Genomic DNA, 24,932 nt, shown 5'->3' on the forward strand with positions numbered 1-24,932 from the left:
TCCTGTCATTCATAAGACAATAGACAGTGTGAATCAGCGCGATGCACCGAACAGGGCCGAGGGAACTAAGCCTGTGGTTTTTCTTAAACGTCTGAATGAGACAGTCTGATTCACCGTGCTGGAAATTTCCAGGACCAAAAAGCTGTATACAAAATAGAGCAGAAGACATGACAAAGTATTTATTTCTTCTAGAACAATTAGATGGTAGTTGTGACGGCAGAGTGAAACGGGCCACGTCGACTAACTAAAGCGCTCTGGTTGGTCTAATAGTCTAGTTTTAGCAGAAAGAACCGTTTGGACATGAAGACGGAAGAGGCTTTTCCCACCTTCCTGAATTTGTTCTCCAGTAAGATCAGAGGAAATCCTCGGGAGGTCATTAAGATAGTTCAATGAGACTACACAGGTGATCCATGCTCCATCTAGAGAGTTCGCAGATATGCTGAATTCCTGTTTGGACAATATTTGGACAGTCATGGTAATTATATAGAGAATGTTATTGTATAGGAAATTGTATAAGAGACAGGGCGGGGGAATTAGAGGTAGAAAAGGTAGAGGAGTTTAAATATTTCGGGTCAACTGTCCAAAGCAATGGGGAGTGAAGTAAAGAAGTGAAAGTCCAGTGTCATTTCAACCATATACAGTTCAGCACACAGTGTGACGAAGCAACGTCCCCCTGGACCAAGCTCCTCCACGGGTGAATCATAAACCCCTATGTGGTGGTCCTGCTCATGTAGTGGTCCCACATGAGTTTGGCGAGGATCATAGACATGTCAAACGTACGATCGGAAGTCATTTAAGAGAACATCATGACGTTTCGCGGCCGACGCCTCTGAACGTCTGTTCGTAAGAGATCGAGTGACCGAGTGTTTCAATTCAACATGTTTCCATGAACAGTTCACGAAGGAATGTGGGATCGGCCACAAGTTACAATACTCTTAACACATCTCAATTCCCGTTTATACATATTTCTATACTTCCAATTTTTTTTGGTACACTTCTAAACCCAGACGACCTTCAAAAGTTCTATCTCCATGATGTTTATTTCTCTCTACACTGTAAAACGATTTCTGAGGCTGGTGACTCTAAATGAACTTCTCCTCTGCAGCAGAGCTCAGTTTTGGTCTTGTTCTCCTGGGAAGGTCTTCATGAGAGACAGTTTCATCATGGAGCTTGATGGGTTTTACAAACGCACTCGACACGATACTGTTCTCGTAAGAACTGTTCCAGAACAGCTGATCTTCATGTCTTAAAATAACAACTGACTATTGCTGTTGTTGTTGTTCTTGTTGTTACTTAATTAGCTAATTCCCTATTAGAGTTATTTCTTAGTTTTGAAAAAATCCAGTATTGTTTCAGAATGTAGAAAATAAATCCAAATTAGTGTCCAAGCTTTTGACTGGTACTGTAAATGATAATATTTTTATTTAATAATTTAATCATTATATGTAACTACTAGTTAATGAGCACTAATAATGGGGGGCGAATACTTATGCAAGAAACAGGTTCACTGTTGCCGGGCGGTTGAAGCTTTGATCCGTTTTAGTGATTGATAGGAGTGGCGCTCACTGTGGTCTGATCCTGTTGGACATGTTGTGAGATGTAACACAAAAGTAAAGTTTTTTTTTTTTTTCAGTTAACGCAGTTTTGATCAATTCTGATGTACACGTCATAATAGTTCACATTTATAATTCTAAGTGACTACATTTTTGCTCCGGTTAAAAGGTCAAAAGGCAAAAGGTCAAAAAAATGCATGATTTCTGATCGGACCCCTCTCATTCAAGCTCCATGACCGCGTATCGGACATAGTGTATATACACAGTATATCAGATCCAGGAAGACGTTTCAAAATCGAATCAGATCCGATATAAAAAACATCAGTGTGGTCATGCATTTAGACAGCCTCGCACATTTAGGGGGGAAAAATCTTCATGCTGGTTGTGCACACGTAGCCTAATACTTTTCTTAGAATCTCTGGTGCAGTTCTTGTATAGGGTCAGTTCTTGTATAGGGTCAGGGGTCAGTTCTTGTATAGGGTCAGAGGTCAGTTCTTGTATAGGGTCAGTGGTCAGTTCTTGTATAGGGTCAGGGGTCAGTTCTTGTATAGGGTCAGAGATCAGTTCTTGTATAGGGTCAGAGGTCAGTTCTTGTATAGGGTCAGGGGTCAGTTATTGTATAGGGTCAGAGGTCAGTTCTTGTATAGGGTCAGGGGTCAGTTCTTGTATAGGGTCAGGGGTCAGTTCTTGTATAGGGTCAGAGGTCAGTTCTTGTATAGGGTCAGGGGTCAGTTCTTGTATAGGGTCAGAGGTCAGTTCTTGTATAGGGTCAGAGGTCAGTTCTTGTATAGGGTCAGAGGTCAGTTCTTGTATAGGGTCAGAGATCAGTTCTTGTATAGGGTCAGAGGTCAGTTCTTGTATAGGGTCAGAGGTCAGTTCTTGTATAGGGTCAGGGGTCAGTTATTGTATAGGGTCAGTTCTTGTATAGGGGTCAGGGGTCAATTCTTGTATAGGGTCAGGGGTCAGTTATTGTATAGGGTCAGTTCTTGTATAGGGTCAGGGGTCAGTTCTTGTATAGGGTCAGGGGTCAGGGGTAGCTCAGTGGTTAAGGCATTGGACTACAGGTTGGAAGATCCCAGGTTCAAACCCCACAACCACCAAGTTGCCCCTGTTGGGCCCTTGAGCGCGGCCCTTAACCCTCAACTGCTCTGATGTGAAATAAGATAAAAAATGTAAGTCGTTCTGGATGAGGGCGTCTGCCAAATGCCGTGATGTAAATGTTTGTTATGATGTAAGTGCTGAACGTATCGTAAACACACCAGTATTATTTTTTTTCTTCTATTTTTAATAGACGTCCCCCCCCCCCCCCCCCCGACCCTTTTCCGCTCTATAATCTTTCCCCTCAGCATCCAAATCGCTCGCTTCTCTTTCATACATTGTTCTGCAGACATCATGATAGATTAGGTCGACTGATCCCCGAAGCGTTCTCCCAAATCAGCATCTCATGTTACTGAATCTTAATCACAAAGGCAAATAAAAAATAAAAAAAAACCCTTAAAACAATTATGCGTTCAGATGTACATATGGAAGGCATTGTAGCTTCCAGTAAAAAATTTATAAATTAATAAGTAAAAAATACTAAAATGTGTTTGTCCTAAATGTGAAGGTGTTTATGAGTGAAATGAAGAACATCTGGTTCAGGATAAACAGGTTGAACACATAAGGGTACGACATGTACATAATATACAGATAGTTACACAACATAGTGAGCGTGTCCTCCATGTGTGTGTGTGTATTCGGATTTGGACACACACACACAAAGAAATGCTTTTTTTTAAGGTTTTCTATTAAATGTTAATTAAACGTAAGCAATTAAAGCAAACAAGAATTTCAAGACAAAGCAGAAAACTGGTCTAATTGAATCACTTGTGGTCCAAGAGCTCTTTCCTGTAGTGGGAAGTAAACCTTTATGGGAAACGTATTTATGTAGTGTGATTTAAGGCAACAGCGTTAATGAATTCAGCTCTTTATATTAAAGAAAACAACAGCGCGAGGGTGAGTCAAAAATGATCCGCACTCTGGTTATATTAACCCTTTTCTCAGCCGCACGGTCTCATCTGTGCTTTCCGTTCAAGCCTCCAGTCTCCCCAGTCACTGCTGTACTGGTGTCATGATCTCAGGTGATGATGCACGTCCACACACTTCTGCTCCACACTGTCGACACTCTGAGGTGTTAAAGCTCCTCACTATGGTCCTGATCTCACTCCATCAGACTGTCACCTGTTCGGTCCCCTGAAAGCAGAACTACGAGGAGGAAGATTCACTCCTGATGAAGAACCGAAGACAGCGGTGCATATTAAAACATTTAATAATGAGGGAATACGAAAGCTTGTTGACAAACGGACAAAGTGTATCGAAAAGCAAAGAGATTATGTCGAAAAAAGTTCATTAAAATAAATTCTACAGCCACGGGGTTTTTTTTTTTACTCACCCTCATGTACATATATTTCCCTGATCAATTTCTCTTTAATTTCTTCTAACTGCTGCTCACTCAGCATCAGTCGCTATGACTGATATGAAACCGTGGTGATGCACGAGGAGGTACGGCCAATTTGCATCCCTCGGGACTCGAACTCGCAGTCTCCAAGTGCTAGGGTGAAAACATTTCCGTTGCGCCGTTCTGTATAGCAGCTATAAACCGAAATATCGTTTTTCTCTCACATTTGAAGTTAATAAAACACACACAAATTGCACATGCCCTTGTGCTGGCTCAGTCGGTTACGGCTGTGGGTTACTGATCAAAAGGTCGGGGGTTCGAGCCCCAGCATCGCCAAGTTGCCACTGTTGAGCCCTTGAGCAAGGCCCTGAACCCTATCTGCTCTGGGGTGCTGTAAGCCGGCTGACCCTGCGCTCTGACCCCAGTTTCCTAATTGGAATATGCGAAAAATTATTTTACTGTGTAATTCTATTCTATTATTGGGAATCATCTCCTACTAGAGATGAATGAATCAGGTCCGATCTGAAGTGGGTGCAGCAGTCGAAGCACAATTTATTTTTGAGCAGTCGTACCATGTGAATAATATCGAAAAATAAAATGCCAAATGATGCAACATAAATTCTAGGAATAGTTTATGTATATATAAGTTATTTCATCTCAATATCCACAGTACATGTAAAATAAAAACATGATTTTGTTTCAGATTCTGTTCTTTACAATAAACTCTGATTCAACAAAGTTACAGGACGTTACAGGAACTCGGCTGGGAGTTATTGCCGCGTACAGTCCTGACCTCGTGCCAAGACATTTCCACATGTTTAAAGGAGTTCCTGGGAGGCCAGCGTTTATGACGTAAATCAGGCAGTCCGATTAACTTTAAGGTGTCCAAGCACTAGTGAAACACTGGGATGAGTGCATTAGTGTAGCAGCGGATTATATAGAGACATAAAGGGAGTGCGCAATTAAAGGTCCCGGTTTGACTTGAACACCGTTGACTTGTATTGTATTTGATTCTAATTTCATTTTATTCTATTTTTTTCTTTAACTTTACTCTATTTTATTTTATTTTATTTAAAAAAAATTTATAACTAGTTAATAATCAGCCATAATAAAAGCCCTAGGCAAAGTTAAAGCCTGTGCGAGTTGAAGTAGCCCCTATTAGTACATTTATTTAGTTTGTTTGTTTATTTGTTTGTTTGTTTGTTTGTTTGTAAGACACTGGTGATAGCAAGTGGGGTGGGATTGTTAGACGGTCTTCAAAAGTTCTCTAAAAAAGTTGTAAAGTGGGCTTCACTGTGAATGCGCCCGTGGTAGAGCGTCACACCCCGGGGCGAAGATCAAAATTCCTGTTACACAACCGCCTGATTTAAGAACTACATAAATGAACAAGGTTTCTGCTCTTCTTTCACTGTTGAAAATCTTACCAGTAATAATTATATGTACATTAAAGAAGCAGTGGTTATTAGGTAGCTGTTAGGGATTAGGGTGGGGGTGGGGGGGGGGGTGTGGGGGGGGGAAACCTCAAGAGTATCACTTGAATCAGAGACAAGCACCTCTCCACCTGCTCTTTTCAACAATCCTGGATGCTTGCCCACACGGAGAAGATATATCTCTCAAGAATCATCGACAGCACCGTCCACTTTTCACTCTTCATCTTTCCCCAGCGCTACAGATGACACTCGATATTCCCAGAGGCTTATTAAACACACATGGCCTCATTTGTCTTCTCGGTTCTGGAAAGTCATTAAAAATCCAGCGCTCTTTGAAAGCCTGATGCTGCATCGAGTCTGTGTGCGTGAATGTCTTGCTTTTTTGAAAAAAAAAAACAATTATTTATAATTTTTTTTAAAGCTGCTTGAGATACACTCCCAGCCAATCAAAGTGCCACGCATGACTTTGAAGTATGAAATCCAGTTTTCTCTTTGGCTGCCGTGCATCAGCTTCGTGTCAGTCTGTTCGGCGCGGGTGTCTGCGTCTGGGCGACAGCGAGCGAGACGGAGCCATCCCACATCGTCTGGTGTTAAAGCCAGAGGGGGCCACCTACTGATCATTCGAGCAGCTCGAACGCTCACATCCTCTCATGTAGAGCAAACAAGTTATGAAGTTATTTACAGTTCCATGATTTCAACACGCCGTTGAAAAAAAGGTGTGTAATGGAGACATAACATAACTCTTAGTCAGAAATTCCTCGTGAAACCTTAGAATAAATTGGCTTCCATTTAGAGCAGGAGCAATAATGCACTAAGATCTTCCATTGCCAAGCGTTTGATTATTTGTATGAGTCAGGGTACGAGAGCCGGAGAAGGTTTTCTCTGAAAGTAAACGGTTTGTTTTGTGTCAGCATGTGGGTTCAAAGTCTTGCACAAGCCTCACCACTGGTTTCCTACTCTTTCTTTGTGGAACTAGAAAAAGGATGTAAACAGCAACCCACTGCGCGACTCACGTCACCACACACCTGTTTGCGGTCCCGTGGCTCGCAGACTGCGTCGATGTTTGTTACCTGACCGGGTTGTAGTTCAGACGCTCCTATCACACATTAAAGACTGGCAGAGTGGGCTGTTTATACAGATGTTGCAAATAAATAAATACATAAATAAATAGGTTGTTTTTTCTTTTTTCTTTTTAGATTTTTTTGTTTCTGGTTACAAAGGTTAAGGTTTAGGTGGATGCATAACATACACTACCAGTCAAAAGTTTGTACACCCCTTCTATCGCCATGGTCGTTCCTGATGTTTATTTCTTTCTACACTGTAAAACAAAACTGAAGGCGTTTATTATCCAAAACACACAATAATCTCCTCTGAACAGTTGATATTGAGATGTATATCTGCTCCTTCTGCTCTGTAAAGCTTCATAACGGCTCTAATTGGTGATTTCTGAGGCTGGTGACTCTAAATGAACTTCTCCTCTGCAGCAGGAGTTGTTTTCCTGGGAAGGTCTTCATGAGAGACAGTTTCATCATGGAGCTGATGATGGGTTTTACAAACACACTCGACATAATACTGTAAGAACTGATCCAGAACAGCTGATCTTCATGTCTTTAAATAACAACTGACTGTTATTGCTGTTGTTGTTACCTAACTACTCAATTCCAGATGTGTGATTTTATGGTCCAGGATTGCTCTAGAATGTAGAAAAATAAATCGCTAAACAAAAAATATTGAATTAGAACGTATATTGTAACTGATTAAAAGTACGGCATTGGAAGGTCCTCACAAATAGTGTTAAAAATTTTATTTGTTTAAGCTTTGTTTTGTATTGTTGTATGTTTTTAGTTTTTTTGTTTGTTTGTTTGTTTGTTTTTATCTAACTGAGAACCAGTATCTTTTTATTTTCAGGGACCAAATCTTCCTACAAGAATTTGAATATCTGACCGTTAGGACTTTGTGGGGACCATTGGCTGGTCCCTAACTGTAAAATAAATAAATAAATAAACCCCAACTAGTTACTGAGGTTAAACATGATGTTGAGTTGAGTTACATGTATAATTCAATGTGTGTGTGTGAGAGAGAGACTAGAGCAGGTGTGGTTGGTCTGATGCGCTTACCTGGACTCCAGACGCTGACTCAATCAGACCTCATTAGGTTTAAGGCTCCATATCAAATAACAAACGTCATCGGCATGCACACGCTGCTTCTACAGTACCGAATTACATCACTGCCCTTCTATTGCAACATAATTATAGATTTCAGACTTTCTATTGTTGAAGTCAGTGTGGGAGGCTGCGTTACATAAAAACCTATACCTGTCAGTGCCTTTGCCCTGTCTGCTGTAATTTGCTCTCTTGAATGCGCATATATATGTTCATGCGTATTCAAGAGAGCAAAGTATACGTTTTAATGTTTGATGTGGGCTACGTGACAATATAATACCCATATCAGGGAGCATTGTATTACATTATTTGATACGGCTATTAAATCTCTTTGAATGTGTTTGGTCAGATCGTGTGGATTTAGTGTATTTCTGTAACAGTTGTAACTTGTTCATGGATGTTCACAGATAATAAATGTAACTGTAAAAGATTAAAAAGCACGAAATGCCATCAACTCAAAATTTGTTGTGGTGTAAGACGAGGAAGACGCTTCAGGACTGTCGGCTGTTTAAAAATAACTGGACAAACCCACCGTGACGTCACCTAGAGGTTTACTGATGAGCGGTTTTGAAGTCCTAATGAGGGCATTCTGGTTATGATTAATCCATAAATGGCCAAATAGGTGGAGCGAACAGTGCTTGGCACTGGAGCCCACCTACCACCTACCTGGAGCCCACCTACCACCTACCTACAATAGTATTTGTCCAAACCTGCAGTGACATTGTATCCAAATACATACACTTCAATATGGAGTCGGTCCCTCTTTCCTTTTACAGCTTAAACAGCTTCCACTCTCCTTGGAAGGCCATGCACAAGATATAAAATGTTTCTGTGGGAATTCGTGTCCATTCATTCTGTAGGTCTGGCACGAGGTCAGGCACTGATGTTGGACGAGAAGGTCCGATCTCCGTTCCAGTTCGATGGGGTTGAGGTCACAGGGCTCTATGTTCGGCCCGGTCGAGTTCTTTCACACAGAACGCGTCGAACAATGCCTTTATAGCCCTTGCGTTGGCACTGGGACACAGTCAAGTTGGAATAGAAAAGGGCCTTCACCAAACTGTTGGAAGCATAGCATTGTCCAAGATGTCTTGGTATGACGCTGAAGCATTAAGATTGTCCTTCGCTGGGCATGAGGGGCCTGATCGATTGAAACACCTGAAGTCAATAATTCAGGCTTTGGACAGGTTTTTCTTCTCTTCCAGGCTCTTTTTCTGTTGTTGGACATTTTAACATGGGGGCCTATAGGGGTTGACTTACTTTTAGAACCAGAGGACATGTGAGGAACTGCATGTTTTGGCACTCTTGCTTTAGTTTATCCCCCCCTCCTTGTTTAGGACACTCTGATATTGAAAAATATTACACTCGGTGGTGGTTACTGTAACTCAGGTCTGCATCACACCTCATTGCCATTGATTATTTTTACATATAATATATATACAGTATATACATACACAGTGGGGGAAATAAGTATTTGCTTCCCTACAGATTTTTTAAGTTTACCCACTTACAAAGAAATGAAGGGTCTATAATTTTTCTTATAGGTTTATGGTAAAGGACTGAGACAGAATATCAACCAAAATCCAGAAAAAGCACATGATACAAATGGTATTAATTTAAGTTGCATTTCAATGAGGGAAATAAGTATTTGATCCCCTACCAACCAACAATAATTCTGCCTCTCACAGACTGGTTATGTGCTCTTGTGGTACACCCGTCCACAAAATCTCTATCCTCCATTCAAACCTCACCACCATCGGCAAGACCAAAGAGCTGTCCAAGCAATTTTAAGACCTGCACAAGGCTGGAATGGGCTACAAGACCATCAGCTAGAAGCTTGGTGAGAAGGAGACAACTGCTGGAGCGATTATTTACAAATGAAAGAGATACAAAGTAACCATTAATGGCCCTATATGCAAGATTTTAACTCATGGAGTAATAATACCCATGAGAAAAATGAGGGACCAGCCCAGGACTGCACAGGAGGAGCTTGTGGATGATCTCAAGACAGTTGGGAGCTCAGTCACCAAACAAACCATTGGTAACCCAATACGCCTGCATGGATTGAAATCCTTCAGCGCAGCAAGGCTTCCCCTCCTCGAGAAGACACATGTACAGACCCGTCTGAGGTTTGCCAATGAGCAGAGAAAGATTAGGATAAACTGCTGTGGTCTGATGAGACCAAAATGGAGCTCTTTGTCATCAACTCGACTCGCTGTTTTCGGAGGAAGAAAAATGCTGACTATGACACTAAGAACACCACAGTCCCTACAGTCAAGCACGGAGGTGGAAACATTATGCTTTGGAGCTAAAGGTACAGATTGACTTTGCTGCACTAAGGGGTCCAATGGATGAGGCCATGTGTTGTACAATTTTGGATGAGAACCTCCTGAAGATGGGTTGTGGATGGGTCTTCCAGCATGAACATGACCCCCAAACATACTGCCAAGGCAACTAAGGAGTGGCTCAAGAATAAGCACATTAAGGTCATGGAGTGGTCTAGCCAGTCTTCAGACCTTAATCCAATAGAACATTCACGGAGAGATCTGTAACTTCGAGTTGCCAAGCGACAGACAAGAAACCTTAAACATTTAGATAAAATCTGTAAAGAATAGTGGATCAAAATGCATCGCAAGATGTGTGCAAATCTTTTAAACAACTACAAGGAACGTCTTCCCACTGTGCTTTCCAGCGAGGCTTTCTCTACCAAGTACTAAGTCATGTTTTGCTCGAGGATCAAATACTCATTTCCCTCACTGTATATACACTGTACGTGGAACGAAAATAGCATTGAACCCTTTTTGACCCTGTTGACACTCAAGACACATTCAGATTATTCAGCAAGATTAACGCGTGGTTTCTCCAGTACATTATCTTCACTTTCTTTTTCTTCACATAAATGTAAAGTGAAAAAGTTTGTATACCCTTTGATCAAAATAATGAAATGTAATTTGTCTGTGTTCCTTCATGATCACAAGTTAAATATGGATAAACAATGCAGGGTGATTGAAAAGGTGAAAATTTAAAGGGTAAAAGACAACAACAACAAAAATCATAATGTTTCTTACTAATGTGTTGGACTCACATCGAGCACATGTGTCTGGGGTTGTCCTGGAGAGTTCTTCCAAAGAAATTTCCCACATGGCCATTTGCGTTGAGATTTTCCATAGCATATCATTAACAACGTCTTCATGGTGTTGCTTATGATGAAGGTGATCAGCCTGAATTGATTTCTATTGATTTGCTGTGATGCTCGAAGCCAAACCTTGCTGACAGAATGTCTCAGTACAGATGTACCTTATTTGTCAGAAATCTGTATTATGGAATTGGGACCAAATCCATACCATGTATTTCCACTATATTTTCTTTTATAGGCTTCCTGACATAGAGCATCTTTTGGGAATGGTTTTGGAGAAAGGAAAAAAAACAAAAAGTTTTCTTTTTTTCTTTTGTATTTCCTGCTAAGATTTAGATTTTGATATGAAATGAAATGCTTGGAATTCCTACAATTTCCCTTTTTTGCTTAGACACAAAGCAATAGCGATGCAAGCTTCTGTTCCAACCTGTTTGTGCTTATGTCGCCTTTAAAATCCTTTCACATCTGAAACACAAGCGTCCCGGTGACTTTAACAGCACGTTCCTGTAGTCATGTGTTTGCGCTCGCTTCCCGCAACGTTGCACAAACCGAGCCACTTCCGTTGGCTCGCCACCAGACTCATTAACATCACTGTCCAAAGCAAGATCCTCCAGATTACTGGAAACCGGGCAAACCGTAGCTCTTTTTTTTTTTTTCCCTGTTGTTTTTATGTAAATGATATTACTGTAAAAGCCCCTCTTTTAACCATCATAAACCAAGCAGAAACAAAACAAGTTTATCTACACCCAGTTTCCTCCATCAAAAACACACACTGGGACTTGGACCCGAGCCAGGCCGTAACTTGCTTTGGTTAAGTGGTTTTGTTTTCTTCTGTTTCTTCTTCTTCTTCTTCTTCTTCTTCTTCAATAGACTGAGTAATGGCTGCTCGTTCTGCTCGGGAAAGAAACGCACAGACCTCGTTCTGTAATGTCACGCATTGCAGCAATTACTTTTTTTTTTTTTCCCCCTGGAGTTCAGAAACCTAGCCTTATATTTAAGAGGTTTAGGGATGGCAGAGCATGATGTTTTCACTCATAAACAGCACTTATAAGCATTTATTCCGGTAAATGCTCACCCTCCGGTCTCCCCCTACCTCATTTCAGCATGTTCCTGGTAAACGAGTGAACTTTAAAGAGCAAGAAATCTGTATGTGTTTTAGTACGTGAATCACATTACATACATTACTCAAGCAGCTGCAGTGAATCAACAGAATTCTTTAAAGCATCAAATACATGGATGCGAATATGTCCCGTCTGATGAATCAACATGCAAATGAAATTGACTCATCCTACCTGATAAATTGTCTTAATCACTACGGCATGCGCGCTGTTTTTTTTGCGAACAAACAGATGTTCTCGTCATGTTACACCCAGACAGGGTTGGTACATGCCTCGCAGTTCAACAGTTTATCACCCGAGGGATTCGATTTTAGAAGGAAGTTTACTTTTTACATCACGTATCAAAGTGTTTTATTTCTCTTCGCCAGGGTTTTACAACACATTGTACATTTTATCCGCTCATCTTGTTATCGCTTCGACAGACGTGCACAAAATAAACAGAGGCGCGTAGTCGAAGCTGAAAGATTATCACGTTAGATGAAGGTGGAGCGCGGGAAGACGAGGTGAATCGCTATCTTTCAGCCTCTGAATGACTGCACACACCTGATCCTGTAGTGCAGCGATACATCGATAATCATTCAGGCCTGAGCGGGCGAGGACCCGGGCGGGTCACCCTGCGTGAAAATTAGTCATGAACACTACTGTAGTTCTGTCTTTTCTTTTTCTTTTAGGTTGGTGTCCATGTAAAATGTCTGATTTCAAAGCGGTTGGACTGTGCCAGAGACGAATAGCTCGTAATCTTGAAACAACGCCCCTTTCTACCTTTAACAGAAATATAAAAGAAGAAAATACTTTTTTTTGTTTGTTTTTTTTTGTTTGTTTTATTTTTTGTTAACAACTGTTTATTGCATTTTTATTTCTTGATCGAGTAGAAACAACAATACAAAACAAACACACAAACGAAAGAGAAATAGTTTTATTCATTTAGAGACCCCAACCACCAACCCAACCCTGGTTGGCTTCAACAATAGAATATAAGCTCTATAATAAGAGATAAAATACGAACAAGGAGTAACAGAATCAGTTTAAAAATCATATAAAATATTTTTAAACATTAATAATAATAATAATAATAATAATAATTAAATAATAATAATATTAATAATAATAATTAAATAAATATATTTGAGTTTTAAGTAAAGGGTTAAACATGGGCGGAGTCACGACCTGGTCCACCTGGTCCTTCTTAAAGACATCTTCCTGCTGTTTAATGTTGATCATCTGCTGTTCAAAGTTCTGTTGAGATCAAACCTTTCATTCTATACCAAGGCGAGTTGTTGCTCCCTTTTTAGGGCACTTCATTGGAAGAGTTAGACATTTTTACATTTCAACACCTTTTCCAGGACATTCCCTAAATTTTTTTTCCTGTTGGTGATTTGGTGATGCCTTTCCTTCTAGTGATGTTGTGGGACCAGAAAAGCACCTAGTTAAATAAAATGCATTATTATTATTATTTATTATTATTATTATTATGCAGATAAATGGTGTAGAGCAAGGATACCTTTCAGAAAAAAAAAAACTATGAATCTTAGTAAACAGTAATGAATGAACTAAAGTCAGTATTTGGTGTGATGACGCTTTGAGGACCCTTTAGTCTCAGGTGGAGTTTCTACAGTTAAAAAAAAAAACTTAGGACATAAAATGTGCAGAAATACAAAAAATATATATATTTTTTTATAAATATGTGTTGTTGTTTTTTTATTGAATCACTGATTCTGCCACTGACACAGTTAGCAAATGTGGTTCTTTGCCTGATTAATGTTTAAAGTCGACTTTGTATAAAGCTGTAAACCTTGCTTATTAAAAAATGTAACAAACTGCAGTGCAGACTTTTTATTATAAAACTTAAACATAAAACTAGTTCTTGAATGTCTGTGTATATTATAGCAGCTACAAACAGCCATTCCTTTATCAGCTCTTTTTTCCCCCCAAGCTATAAAGACAAAAAAATCTTGTAACAAATTTATTTAAAGCCTTCTATAGCTAAGACTTTTTCAGGGGGGGTGGGGGGTGTTGGGGATCACGCTTCGTGCGCCTCGTTCCCCGGGATGGGCTCCAGCCCCCCGTAAAGCATAAGAGGCTTTTGGATGATTAAACAAACACAATGTTGTTCGACTCTGAAGCACATCTGAAATCTCGTCTTTTTTTTTTCTTTGTGTTTTATCAGCCAGGCCCCTCGACTACCCAAAGCCGGAGAGACCATCCATGGACACAAGTTCTTTATCGGATTCGGCGGCAAAGGCGCGAACCAGTGCGTCCAGGCCGCTCGTCTGGGAGCCAAGGCTGCGATGGTGTGCAAGGTACGAAAAAAACCAAGAGTTTAATTTCCTGCTCCTGGTCTCCCGTCTCAGGCCGAGCGTTTCTGTACACGCGGAGTCATTTATTTCAGCCCAGTTTAATTAGTTTCACACCAGCGAGCTGCCGTTCCCTTTATTGTTCTCCCGTACCTGCCGCAGCAAGAAGTAATAAAGAAGTGTATTTGGCCGTACAAAGAGCCGAGATCGATACTGAAATATGCACGGTGCAAAAATAGCCTCCCGTGCTTTCAGAAGCCCCGAAACCGGAGTTGCACTTCAAAGACAGGGGCGTCAGGTACAGAGGAGCCGTGGCCTTGGCGCGTCTTTAACAGCGTGGGATAAAAGGAGCCCCGGTGGGCAGAAAGGGACCCCTCCACCCTTTGGTGCTCTAAACATCTCTGAGAGAGAGAGAGAGAGAGAGAGAGAGGGTGCGGTGGTTTAGAAGTCGCCTGGTAGCGAGGAGGCGTTTGGGTGGGGTGACTATGTCTGGAAGGCTTTGGCTGAATTTAGTAATGCACAGGGAGAAAAGTATTGTTTCATGCTCGGTGTGTTCATCAAACTTATCTGTTCTTCTGTCTTTTCTCATAAATCTTCTATTGCGATTGGGATTTGCTTCAGTTTCTTTGTAGAAGTTGAAGAATAACTACTCGGAATGGAGATGCTTTCTTGTGGTTATGCACCGTCTGGACAAAAAAAATTGTCACACATTCTTAGATTTTATTCAGTCACTTTTAGCTTTGATTACACACACACACACACATACACACACACACACACACACACTGCGGTGTCCGGTTCATGTGTTCCTCGTCCTGCTTTGTGTTCCTTGTCCCATCAGGGAAGAAGAAACCCTCCATAGATGTGATCCTCTGGTGGTTCTGGTGGTCTCCAGAGGCTTGTACAGTGGACACTATGCATGATGGGAGCATCGCTTCATGTCCTTCCCTTCTCACCCTGACACGCCCATCACTCTGGAATAGGCTCAGTCTGGACTCATCAGGTCACATGACCTTTTTCCGTCACTCCAAAGTCCAGTCTTTATGCTCCAATGCAAACTGAAGCCTTTTTTCGGGTTGAGTTTAACTAACAAGTGGTTTTCTTATGGACAGGCAGATGTTTAGTCCCAGTCGTGTGGGTTCTCATCACATCCCGCTTGTGTGTGTGTGTGTGTGTGTGTGTGTGTGTGTGTGGTAATGCTCTTACTTTCACTATTAAACACCGCTCTGGTTTTTACTGTTGATTTCTTTACCATGCAACCTCACTAAGAGTCAGACGATCTCCCGAACACACGTTTCTCTCACACAGTTCATTTCTGTCCTTCCAGGTTTGGAAAATGTGTTGAAGGATTCCTGACCCAATTCCAGTCTTTTCAAATATCCTTAGTTGTTTTCTTTGTTTTCTTAATCCAGCTCAATAATTTGATCCTTCTGAAATGGTGACCCCCCACCTTTTTTTTTAATCTCATTTGACCTTTAGTTTAACATCCTGCAGAAGGGATTCAGAAAGTGCCTTCAAAGTTTATCAATCCGGATGCTCAGCTTTATTTTCGGCATACTCGCTAATGAAGTTTACCGCAACATGTAACCCACTTTGATCTTCAAGAATGGACTTTGCAGACCTTAAAATGACGGAAGGAACTGGTTGGGGATCAGTTTGTAATGCAGGTTTGCATACACACTTCGTTTGGTGCCGGGACTGTACAGTAGTGCTTAAAGCTCAGAGCATGTTAGACATTATTTGTTTTGCAATTTCTTTTATTTAATAAACATATACAGGACTCAGAATTGTGCAGTACTGAAGGGCATATCCCTTTTTTCAAATTGGCAATATGATGAATTTTAGGTTATTTTAACCAACTATACAAACATTATTGAGCAAAAACATTTGAAACATGGTCAGAAAGGCAAAGAAATGGCACAGACACACATGATAACGTGTTTTTATGGTTGTTTTCGGTTGTTTCTGGTTGTTTCCATGACCAAAAAATAATAATTTGCTCATTTTGAGAGTTCTGCATGTTTGCGACGTCCATCCAATATTCCTGTAGTGGTAAAATGTACATGTTATAAAAGTAATGATAACGTTTGTTCTACCTGAAATATCCTGAAAGTCAAATATGAAGATTGAAGCCTGGAGCCTCCCTGTTAACACACGCCAGCAAGGCTTCAATATAAGCAGTTTTATATATATATATATATATATATATATATATATATATATATATATATATATATATATTTTTTTTTTTTTTTTATTATTATTATTATTATTATTATTGTCATTATTATTATTATTATTATTATTATCATTACCCTGAGTTGCTGGCACGGATCTGTGCCACTTGGGCTTTAATTATTTTGTTATTGTTCAAAAACTGAACCCCATACAGGCTTTAAGGTCTCACTCTTATAACTACACACACACACACACACACACATTTCCTCCAGGTTTAACAGTAGTTCCTAAATACTGCTTTAGCATGAATAACGGGCTGTACATTAAACGTTGAGGTTATTTCTCTGTCCTGTTAATACAGATTATGATGTATTACACACACTGTGAGTTGATCTTTAGACGCCGATGCACCTGATCACTGAATGGTGGCCTGCGTTATGGAGTTCACTATGAGCTTCAAATCTTTTGGTGCAGGAGCTCAGGACTTAAAGAACCGAAGATTGTACTTTAACTTCCTCCAATCCAGTTTTTTTCTTCCTCCTCAGGTTGGAAAAGACTTTTTCGGGAGCAGCTATATTCAGAATTTTAAAGAGAACTCTGTAAGCACAGGTAAGTTCTTTTACCCTCCGCATGCCAGGCTTTAACAGAGACCCGTGTCACCGTGACATACACTATAGAGTCATGCCTCCTGCACTGTGTTTAGTGTCATTGCTGATTTGAACTTCTCTCTCTCTCTCTCTCTCTCTCTCTCTCCCTGTGCAGCTTTTGTGACTCAGACAGCCGAAGCCATGACCGGTGCTGCCTCCATTATCGTCAACGATGCAGGTAGCGTGAAGTTGCCGAGTACGTGGCGCCCTGTTGCACTCGCAGCGTCTAAAATACCACAAAGTGCACTCCTGAATGAAGAATAAATGAGTGCGCTCCTCTCCACCCGGGGGTGGGTTAGGTCGTCGCCCACGCCGCATAGTTTATAGCAGCTTCGGCTTTATTTAGCCCTGCTGGAGGTGGGGTCGCTGACATAACCAGCCTGGTGCTAAATGCACAGCCTGTTGTGCTGTAAATGTCACTAATCACAGCTTTAACAGAGACTCCGAGTCTGGTGGAGATCCACATGCCTCTCAGGGGGGCTCGCCAGTAACGTCATCAGGCATTACCATAACAACCCGGCGATACCGCGGTGGTGTCGCAGCTTCCCGCGCTAAAGTCACAGTGACTCGAGGACAGTCTTCATGTTAAACTGAAATACTAATGTGAATCTCAACTTTTTTAAGTGTTGTGTGTGTGTGTGTTCAGGTGAAAACGCCATAGTGATCGTAGCAGGTGCCAACATGCTGCTCGGGGAGGAGGAGCTGGAGCGGGCACGCTCGGCCCTGGGTAAAGCCAAAGTGCTGCTCTGCCAGCTGGAGATCAGCTCACACATCTCACTGCAGGCCCTGAGAATGGCACGACAGAGCAACGGTCAGTGTGGGTGGGTGTGTGTGTGTGTGTGTGTGTGTGCATGCACTGCAACAACAACAAAAAAAAAAAAGACATGTACAGACCAAATGGTTTGTACTGTAGTACTTCCTATTATAAGGTTGAATTGAGTCATTAGGGTTATTAAACCTATTTATAGAGCTTCAATACGAATAACATTATATACAGGACATATATAATATACATACTTTAGCTTCTTTCTAGAAATAAATGTTTTAAATGATGTAAATTAAAATGATCTGCCAGTTGAACAAAAAAAAATTGGTTTAATGATCGTTAATTATGTTTACTGTAATCATGTGGAAGGAAATACTAGAGGGATTTCATTGTAGCCATATAAGATATTTTTACTTGATAAGATGTAATTTGCTGTGTTTGTGTGTTTGTTCATCTGTGATGGAGTTTCCAGCGTTCCCCCCCCTCAAATCTTAAACATATTTCGTTGTGCCTCCCATTATTAGTAGCAATTTGTCCGTGATATTTTTTTAATTATTAACTATTAATTAGTGAATTAGTGAACAAGGCGTAATAGTTACCCATATTTAATGTTGCGGAACGCTCTCCAGTCCTTTCTTTGGATTCCAGGCTCTTTTGTTTTTTTGTTTATTTATAATTTTTTTATGTGAAACATTTTCATTAACTACAGCGAGCTGATGTACAGTACAGTGCAAAAGTTTAAGGCAGATGCAAATAAATGCATAAATAAGCCCAGAAAACAGTTATTAATTAAACCAAATGATTTTTTTTTGGGGGGGAATTCACATTTAAAATTGACATTTTTTATTTAATTGTTTTTTAGTGAAATGATCATACGACTGTTCGTCACCTACAGTAAAACTGGAAGTATAGGATAGAACAGAAAGACAGAAGGATAGAAAGATTTCACTACAGAATACAATTAAAACAAAGACAAAATTACCAATTCTAAAAAAAATCTAATAAATATAAAAAATAAGAATGTAAAATGTGAAAAGAAATCTCGCAAAAGGATTGAATGTATAAATTTACAGATTTACAATAAAAGTAAACAATAAAATGTGGTTAAAATCGGAATATATTAAACATATAAATTAAATAGAACGTGCAAAGTTTAGTTGTATACTAAGAAATAAAGTATATAAAACAATAAAAGTGTGAAGGTATGACGTGTGTGTGGGACAGCAGCGGCGTTATTGTTCTTGATGAAGTTCATGTTAGTTGTTAAGAACAAGAAATAATACGCGCAACATACAGTAAGAGCCGCGTGCCGTGTAAAGATCTCCAACAATCAGGTGTGAAGGAAACAAAAGCAGGAAAGTTAGCTGCTCAAGTTTTACTCAGCACCCTGCAGGACCAACTGGAGTTCTCCTGAGGACGCTTCGTTTTCTTTCTTTTTCGTTTTTTTGGTCTGTCCTGTACTCGCATGGATAAGACGCTGCTTCCTGGTAGGCAGATGTTTTCATGCAACTTTTAATTTTGTGCTTAATTACTGTACTGATGTTTGGAAATCAGATTTTTTTTGTTGTACTGACTCGATAATAAAGTCCTAAAATATATATATATATTTTTTTAATCCATAAGAGTTATAAAAAACACAGGGTGCCTAAGATGTTTTGCACAGTAGTCATTTTTAATATTCTAATAAAATGAATCACAGCCCGTGATGAATAACACAAGTAGTGCAGGTCATCCTGGTTCTCTCTCTCTCTCTCTCCCTCTCTGTTGTTGTCATCCCTTGTAGTTTTTGTCTAAAAGATGGAGAATTGTCTAAAAGATGATTATTTTCCTGTTTTGTCTTTATATGAAAAAGATTCCAGGAAAAGGTATCCTGCGAAAAAAAAGATAACAAATCTGATCATAAGGTAAAATCAACAAAGTAAGATTTGTCATGGCTCTTTCCATCTACAGACATGATCTGAATAAGACAAAAAAAAAAAAAAAACCTGGCAGAGTTTAAAACAGATAAGTCGTGAAGAACGTGCCAGTCGATCCGGCCAAGCCCGGAGAGAGAGTAGCAGAAATAATAATTGGGCCGTGGGATCAGAAAGCAGCTCAGAGGATACGGAAAAGACCTCACAGGAGCAGAAGTGAGAACATTTTCGGTTCAGCAGGCGGAACGCGTACTGTACATCAGCTTTATATACATATATTAGATTTTATTTATTCCGGACGTTCTAATTGTGACCGTTTCTTCTTGCTGGTGGCCTAATATACGCCGACGTCCCTGCTTACGGAGTTTCCCACGGCACGAACGTCATCGATGCAGACGGATAAGATTAGCACCAAATAAAACAGGAAACAGGAAATCCTACTTAACATGCGCAGACATCATTAACACCTTATCTAATCAGGTACCCGCTGAATAGAAAACGCCCTCGTCTCGGGTTTTTGGAGATGAACCATGGCATGGCTCGTGCGCAGATGGGCACCGCAGATGGTCTCCCACATCCCCCTCTCTCTCTCTCTCTCTCTCTCTCTCTATCACACTCCAACAGTCGTCACCTCGGCACCACCCAGAAACGCGTCAACGATCGGCGCTGTCGTTTTAGCAGATCATATCAAGTTTTGCGAAGTGGGCCATTAGCCTGGATTACGTGAATATCACTAAGGATGAGTTTGTCAGGCGGTGACGTGCACGAATAGCACTTCTCCAGCTCCAATACGCACATGCCACCTCCTCAAGCTCACTCCAGTAAAAAGAAAAAAAAATGGCCTTTGTTCTGTCTGAGCGGCTGTCGTTAATTCATAACGCGACGACGCGGGTAAAGGAAAGTTTTTAAACCTTCGAGACCTGCAGCTTTTGTGTCGTTCTTCCAGCTTTTTCCAGCCATAGGAAATCAAACGTAGTAGGAACGGAGACAAAGTGAGACAGATGTGGAGGTGAGACAGCTGGACAGACTGCAGGAGTGATGCGCTGCAGCATCACGATCTTTAAGTACAGATTAAAGGAAGAGATCATTCCTACTGCGATGGCTGTTTAAAGGTCGCCAAGCAGCATCGTGGGAAACCACGTGACAGTGTAATTACACTAACGTCTCAGTGGTTACAATTACATGGACAATATTTCCCAAATCCGATTGAAAATTTTCTGATTAGAGATTTCAATTCAACTGGAGGCTGATCTGATAAGATGTGTGTTTATATTCTCAAACGGCCAAAACACAGTATCAGTGCTGATTTTATTTATTTTTTTATGTTATGCATATAATAAAGAAAGTGTCTGTGGCCAAAGAAGCTACTTCTGAAGTTTATGTAACATGAAAGTGACCAATCACTATGCTAACCTCACGATGCTGGCCCCAAAAATGGCAAATTTTCAGCATTATACTGTCTCAGTTTTAAAAAATTTTCATTTTAAATGCAAATTATTCATATTTCTTTATGTATTGATACTTAAATTGGTGTAAGCTTCTAAACACATACAGTATGACCTGTAAAAATCGTTGCTTAAATGTGCAAAATTAAAGATGTTTCTCCAAAAAAAAATCTGTAGTGTCCGTAACCATGTCAAATTCATGTTGCAATATCTTAACAATTTAGAATAATACACTTTTTCAGGTTTATGTCTTTTCATGTAAAACCTAAATTGGCCAAGTTTCATCTGAATGACAATTGAAAATCATTGAAAGATTTGAATTTTAAAAAAGGTTACGGACACTACATACTGTAAATGTAGTGTCCATGAAATTGTATTTAGCAAACGTGTTTCTTTTAGTCTGATAAAAATATAAATGCGTATCATATTTACAAAAGAAACGAAGCATAGATCGAAAGATAAGAAGCAAAATGTATTACGAAAAGTGGCGGTATATGATTCTATCTGAAAATTCACTTTTATACACCTAGATGAGACACTTTTTAGCACCGATACCATATTTTGACCAAAAGTATTTAATATAAAAAGAACTTTTTTTTTTGAGATGCGTAAAGTGCCTGAAATATATCATAAAAAGAAGTATTTTTTTCCAGATTTGAGGTTAGGTTGTAGGCCTCCTAGTGTTTCTGCCTTATGGTCTCTGGATGGATGAAATGGATGAAAGTGTGAAGTAAAGACAATTCGGAGAGGGTCGTTCTCCTGCAGTTTACTGATCAGGAATGGAAAGAAAATCTGTGGAACGAATATATTTATTTAGATATTTATCAGATCAAGCATTTACAGTATATACAACATGGTTAATATTTACCAGTTGAATGGATTATCAAAGGTCTACACCTCCCCTCTCATCTCATCTCCATTTGAAAATTCACCCCGATCACCTTTACATTACATTTTTATTCCGATCCAGCTATTATTATTCCGTTATAATCAGTAGAAACCTAATGAAAGGAGGGTTTTTTTTGTTGTTTTTTTTAAAGTCAGAATTTCCTCTCCAATAAATCTCAGATGTCATCGAAGATCACATGGTGATTATATAAATATTAACATTCAAGTCCCTCGGGGTGGATTTTCCCTTCACTTGAATGCACATTTATACACACCCCCTTTATACACACTTCATTCCACGTGTCGACTTTTCCCCTTAACCGGTCCAACACTTCCATCTCAGCGGCATTTCAGTCTTCATTTCCGGTGACTAAATCATTTTTATCTCCGAGGTGTTAGGAGTAAATAAAACTTAACGACATGGGGACGTTGTTTATCGATCAAGGAACGTATGTTAGCCTGCGTGTGGAAGCATGAGCAACTGTAAGCATGTCAGACATGACTCATTTGTCTTGGTCAAACATCCCCCCTCCCCCCCACCCCACTTCTCCAGATGCACGTCAGAAAACCAGATGTGTAATAACACCTGCAGCGTCGAGGGAAAGGTTTCAGAGTTGTTCATGCTTTTGTAATTTCTAAGTGTTAATATATACAGTATAAAATGACTTTTTTTTTGTAAAAGTCTGATGGTTCAGCCTGTGTGTTGTTGTCAGAATATCAGATAGTGATATGATAAGAGTGCAAGTGAGATCCAGCAAAAATACATTAAAGGATGACTAGGACATGACGCATGCTCTTACACACTCAAAGTTTTCAGTCATCCTGATGGCGATAGCAGAAGGGACTGTGTGCGAAAGACGAGTGTGATTTGCAAGATAAGGAAAACTCCAAGCCGTGCGAAAGCATCAATACGCCGATATCTTGACGTGTAGGTGATGCGCATCAGGTTTCGGTTCAGAGATGAGACACCCTCTGGCGCAGGAGAAGGGCGGCGGTGTTTTGGTTACTCTGCGGTTTACGGCGCACTGTTGAAGGCACAAGGAAGTTATTACTGGGTATTTACATCATTCTGAAACTGGCATTCAGTAAGAGAAGGACACAACTCGAGATCGAGTGAAATCCAATGCGAGTTTCGCACTGAGTGCGGTGTGACGTGAAGGGAAAGGCTTTGTCGTGGTGTGAGCTGCTGTTTCCTCATAAGTCACATAACTCGAGGTTAGGTCTCTCCTGAAATGAGCAAGCAGCAGCACCTATCCTTAAACAACCCGTCACGTAAACTGTGTGTTTATGGATATTGTTTATTTTATTCTGTATCACCTACAGTGAGGAGCATCTTTAACCCCGCCCCGGCTATTCCTGACCTCCACCCTGACTTCTACAAGGAATCTGATGTTTTCTGCTGCAATGAGTCGGAGGTGAAGGCGCACACACACACACACACACACACACACAAACACACAACGGAAGACTACTTTCATTTATTTTTCCAAGTAGTTCTTGTATATTCTTGTGTACATATGCATACTTTTGAGAAAGATAAAGGAGGAGGGAGGAAACCCAGTGGTTTTTACGCTCCTGTACTGAGCGAGTGCGCGGTAACCTCAATCAATCCTTCTGCTTTAGGCCACAACCTTTTGTGCTTCTGATTACAGATACACGTCCTGGCCAAAGAACAAACAAACAAACAAACAAACAAATCACCATTTCAGAATTGTGTGATTTTAAAATGACTGTAACTGGGTTACAAACTGTCCAGGACATCATCAGTACCTGGAAGGACAGTGTGAACTGTTAAGTCTCTGGAAATACTGTGTTCGGAAAAAAAGAATCATGAATGGCGTTTACTTAAACGCTTGATGAGGTTTCATGTTAAAAAAAAAATCAACAGTAATAACCAGAGCTGTGTTTAATAGTGAAAGTAAGAAGCATTTCCATACAAACACACACACACACACACACACACACACACGGTGAGAATGTGGTGAGAACTCACAGGATTGAGACAGCTGTGTGTCCATAAGAAAACCACTTGTACTATAGTGAGACTCGTCAGAAAAAAAATTATTCAGTTAGAGAGTCCGTGATGGAAAAAGGTCATGTGACCTGATGAGTCCTGATTGGGTCCCTATTCCAGAGTGATGGGCGTGTCAGGGTGAGAAGGGAAGGACATGAAGCGATGCTCCCATCATGCAACGTGTCCACTGTACAAGCCTCAGGAGACAGTGTTATGAATTTTTTTTTAAATCTAAAGCTGATTGAATGAAATCTTTAAGCGTCCAATTTTTTTTTTTTTGTCCAAACGTTGCATTAGGACTAAATGAATATAGATAGAGGGATCGTGTTACATCACTAATGCTTATACAGTAGGTATTGTACAGTATAAGCATTTAATCCATGGGTTTTTCTTTAAAGACCGAACAATAATTTCATTTTATTTTAATCCACTAAAAGGTTATGAAAAATAAAAAAAGAAACTTCCCGTCCTTGTTTTTTTTTTTTATTGTGCTACATGTGTACTGCCATTTATTTGGAATTTTACACTCATGTTTATTGCCATTTGGTTTCAACATGAATGCATTTTTTTCTTGAAAAGTATGGAATTTCAGACAATGTTTTAAAAATTTTATAAACCAAATTAAGTAAAAATTAGCCTTTTGCACAATGCACAATTCAGAATTTTTAATGCATATCATATTTCCTGTTTTCCCTTTTGATGATAAAGTTAATGACTCACAGATTAGCATTACAAATCTGAATCGTTTAAAAGTCTGGATTAGTTTTGTGTGCTTTCAGAAGAAATGCACAAAACCCCTGATGTAGCAGTGAAAGGTTAAATTGATGCAAGTTTTAAATATAGTTTACATGACTGCTTAAATAAGATGTTTTAGTTTTTCTAAATGTTTTCTGTTTTCAAAGCTTTTTTTTTTGTAATTTGTAACTTTTAGGGGGGGAAAGGCATACAGAAATG

The 24,932-nt window shown here is 40.0% G+C and overlaps 1 protein-coding gene across 2 annotated transcripts in view; it reads left to right on the top strand.

The window, feature by feature from the left end:
* Positions 1-24,932, top strand: part of rbks (ribokinase) — a 45,004-nt gene that overhangs the window by 4,260 nt on the left and 15,812 nt on the right. For both annotated transcript variants that reach the window (XM_053509260.1, XM_053509261.1), the window contains exons 3-7: positions 14,001-14,133; positions 16,851-16,914; positions 17,068-17,130; positions 17,599-17,763; positions 23,288-23,379. In XM_053509260.1, coding sequence (XP_053365235.1) covers positions 14,001-14,133; positions 16,851-16,914; positions 17,068-17,130; positions 17,599-17,763; positions 23,288-23,379 — 517 coding nt within the window. The remainder of the gene's footprint in view (positions 1-14,000; positions 14,134-16,850; positions 16,915-17,067; positions 17,131-17,598; positions 17,764-23,287; positions 23,380-24,932) is intronic.

This window comes from Clarias gariepinus, chromosome 13 (genome assembly GCF_024256425.1).
Source record: "Clarias gariepinus isolate MV-2021 ecotype Netherlands chromosome 13, CGAR_prim_01v2, whole genome shotgun sequence".
In the NCBI taxonomy this organism is placed as follows: Eukaryota; Metazoa; Chordata; class Actinopteri; order Siluriformes; family Clariidae; genus Clarias; species Clarias gariepinus.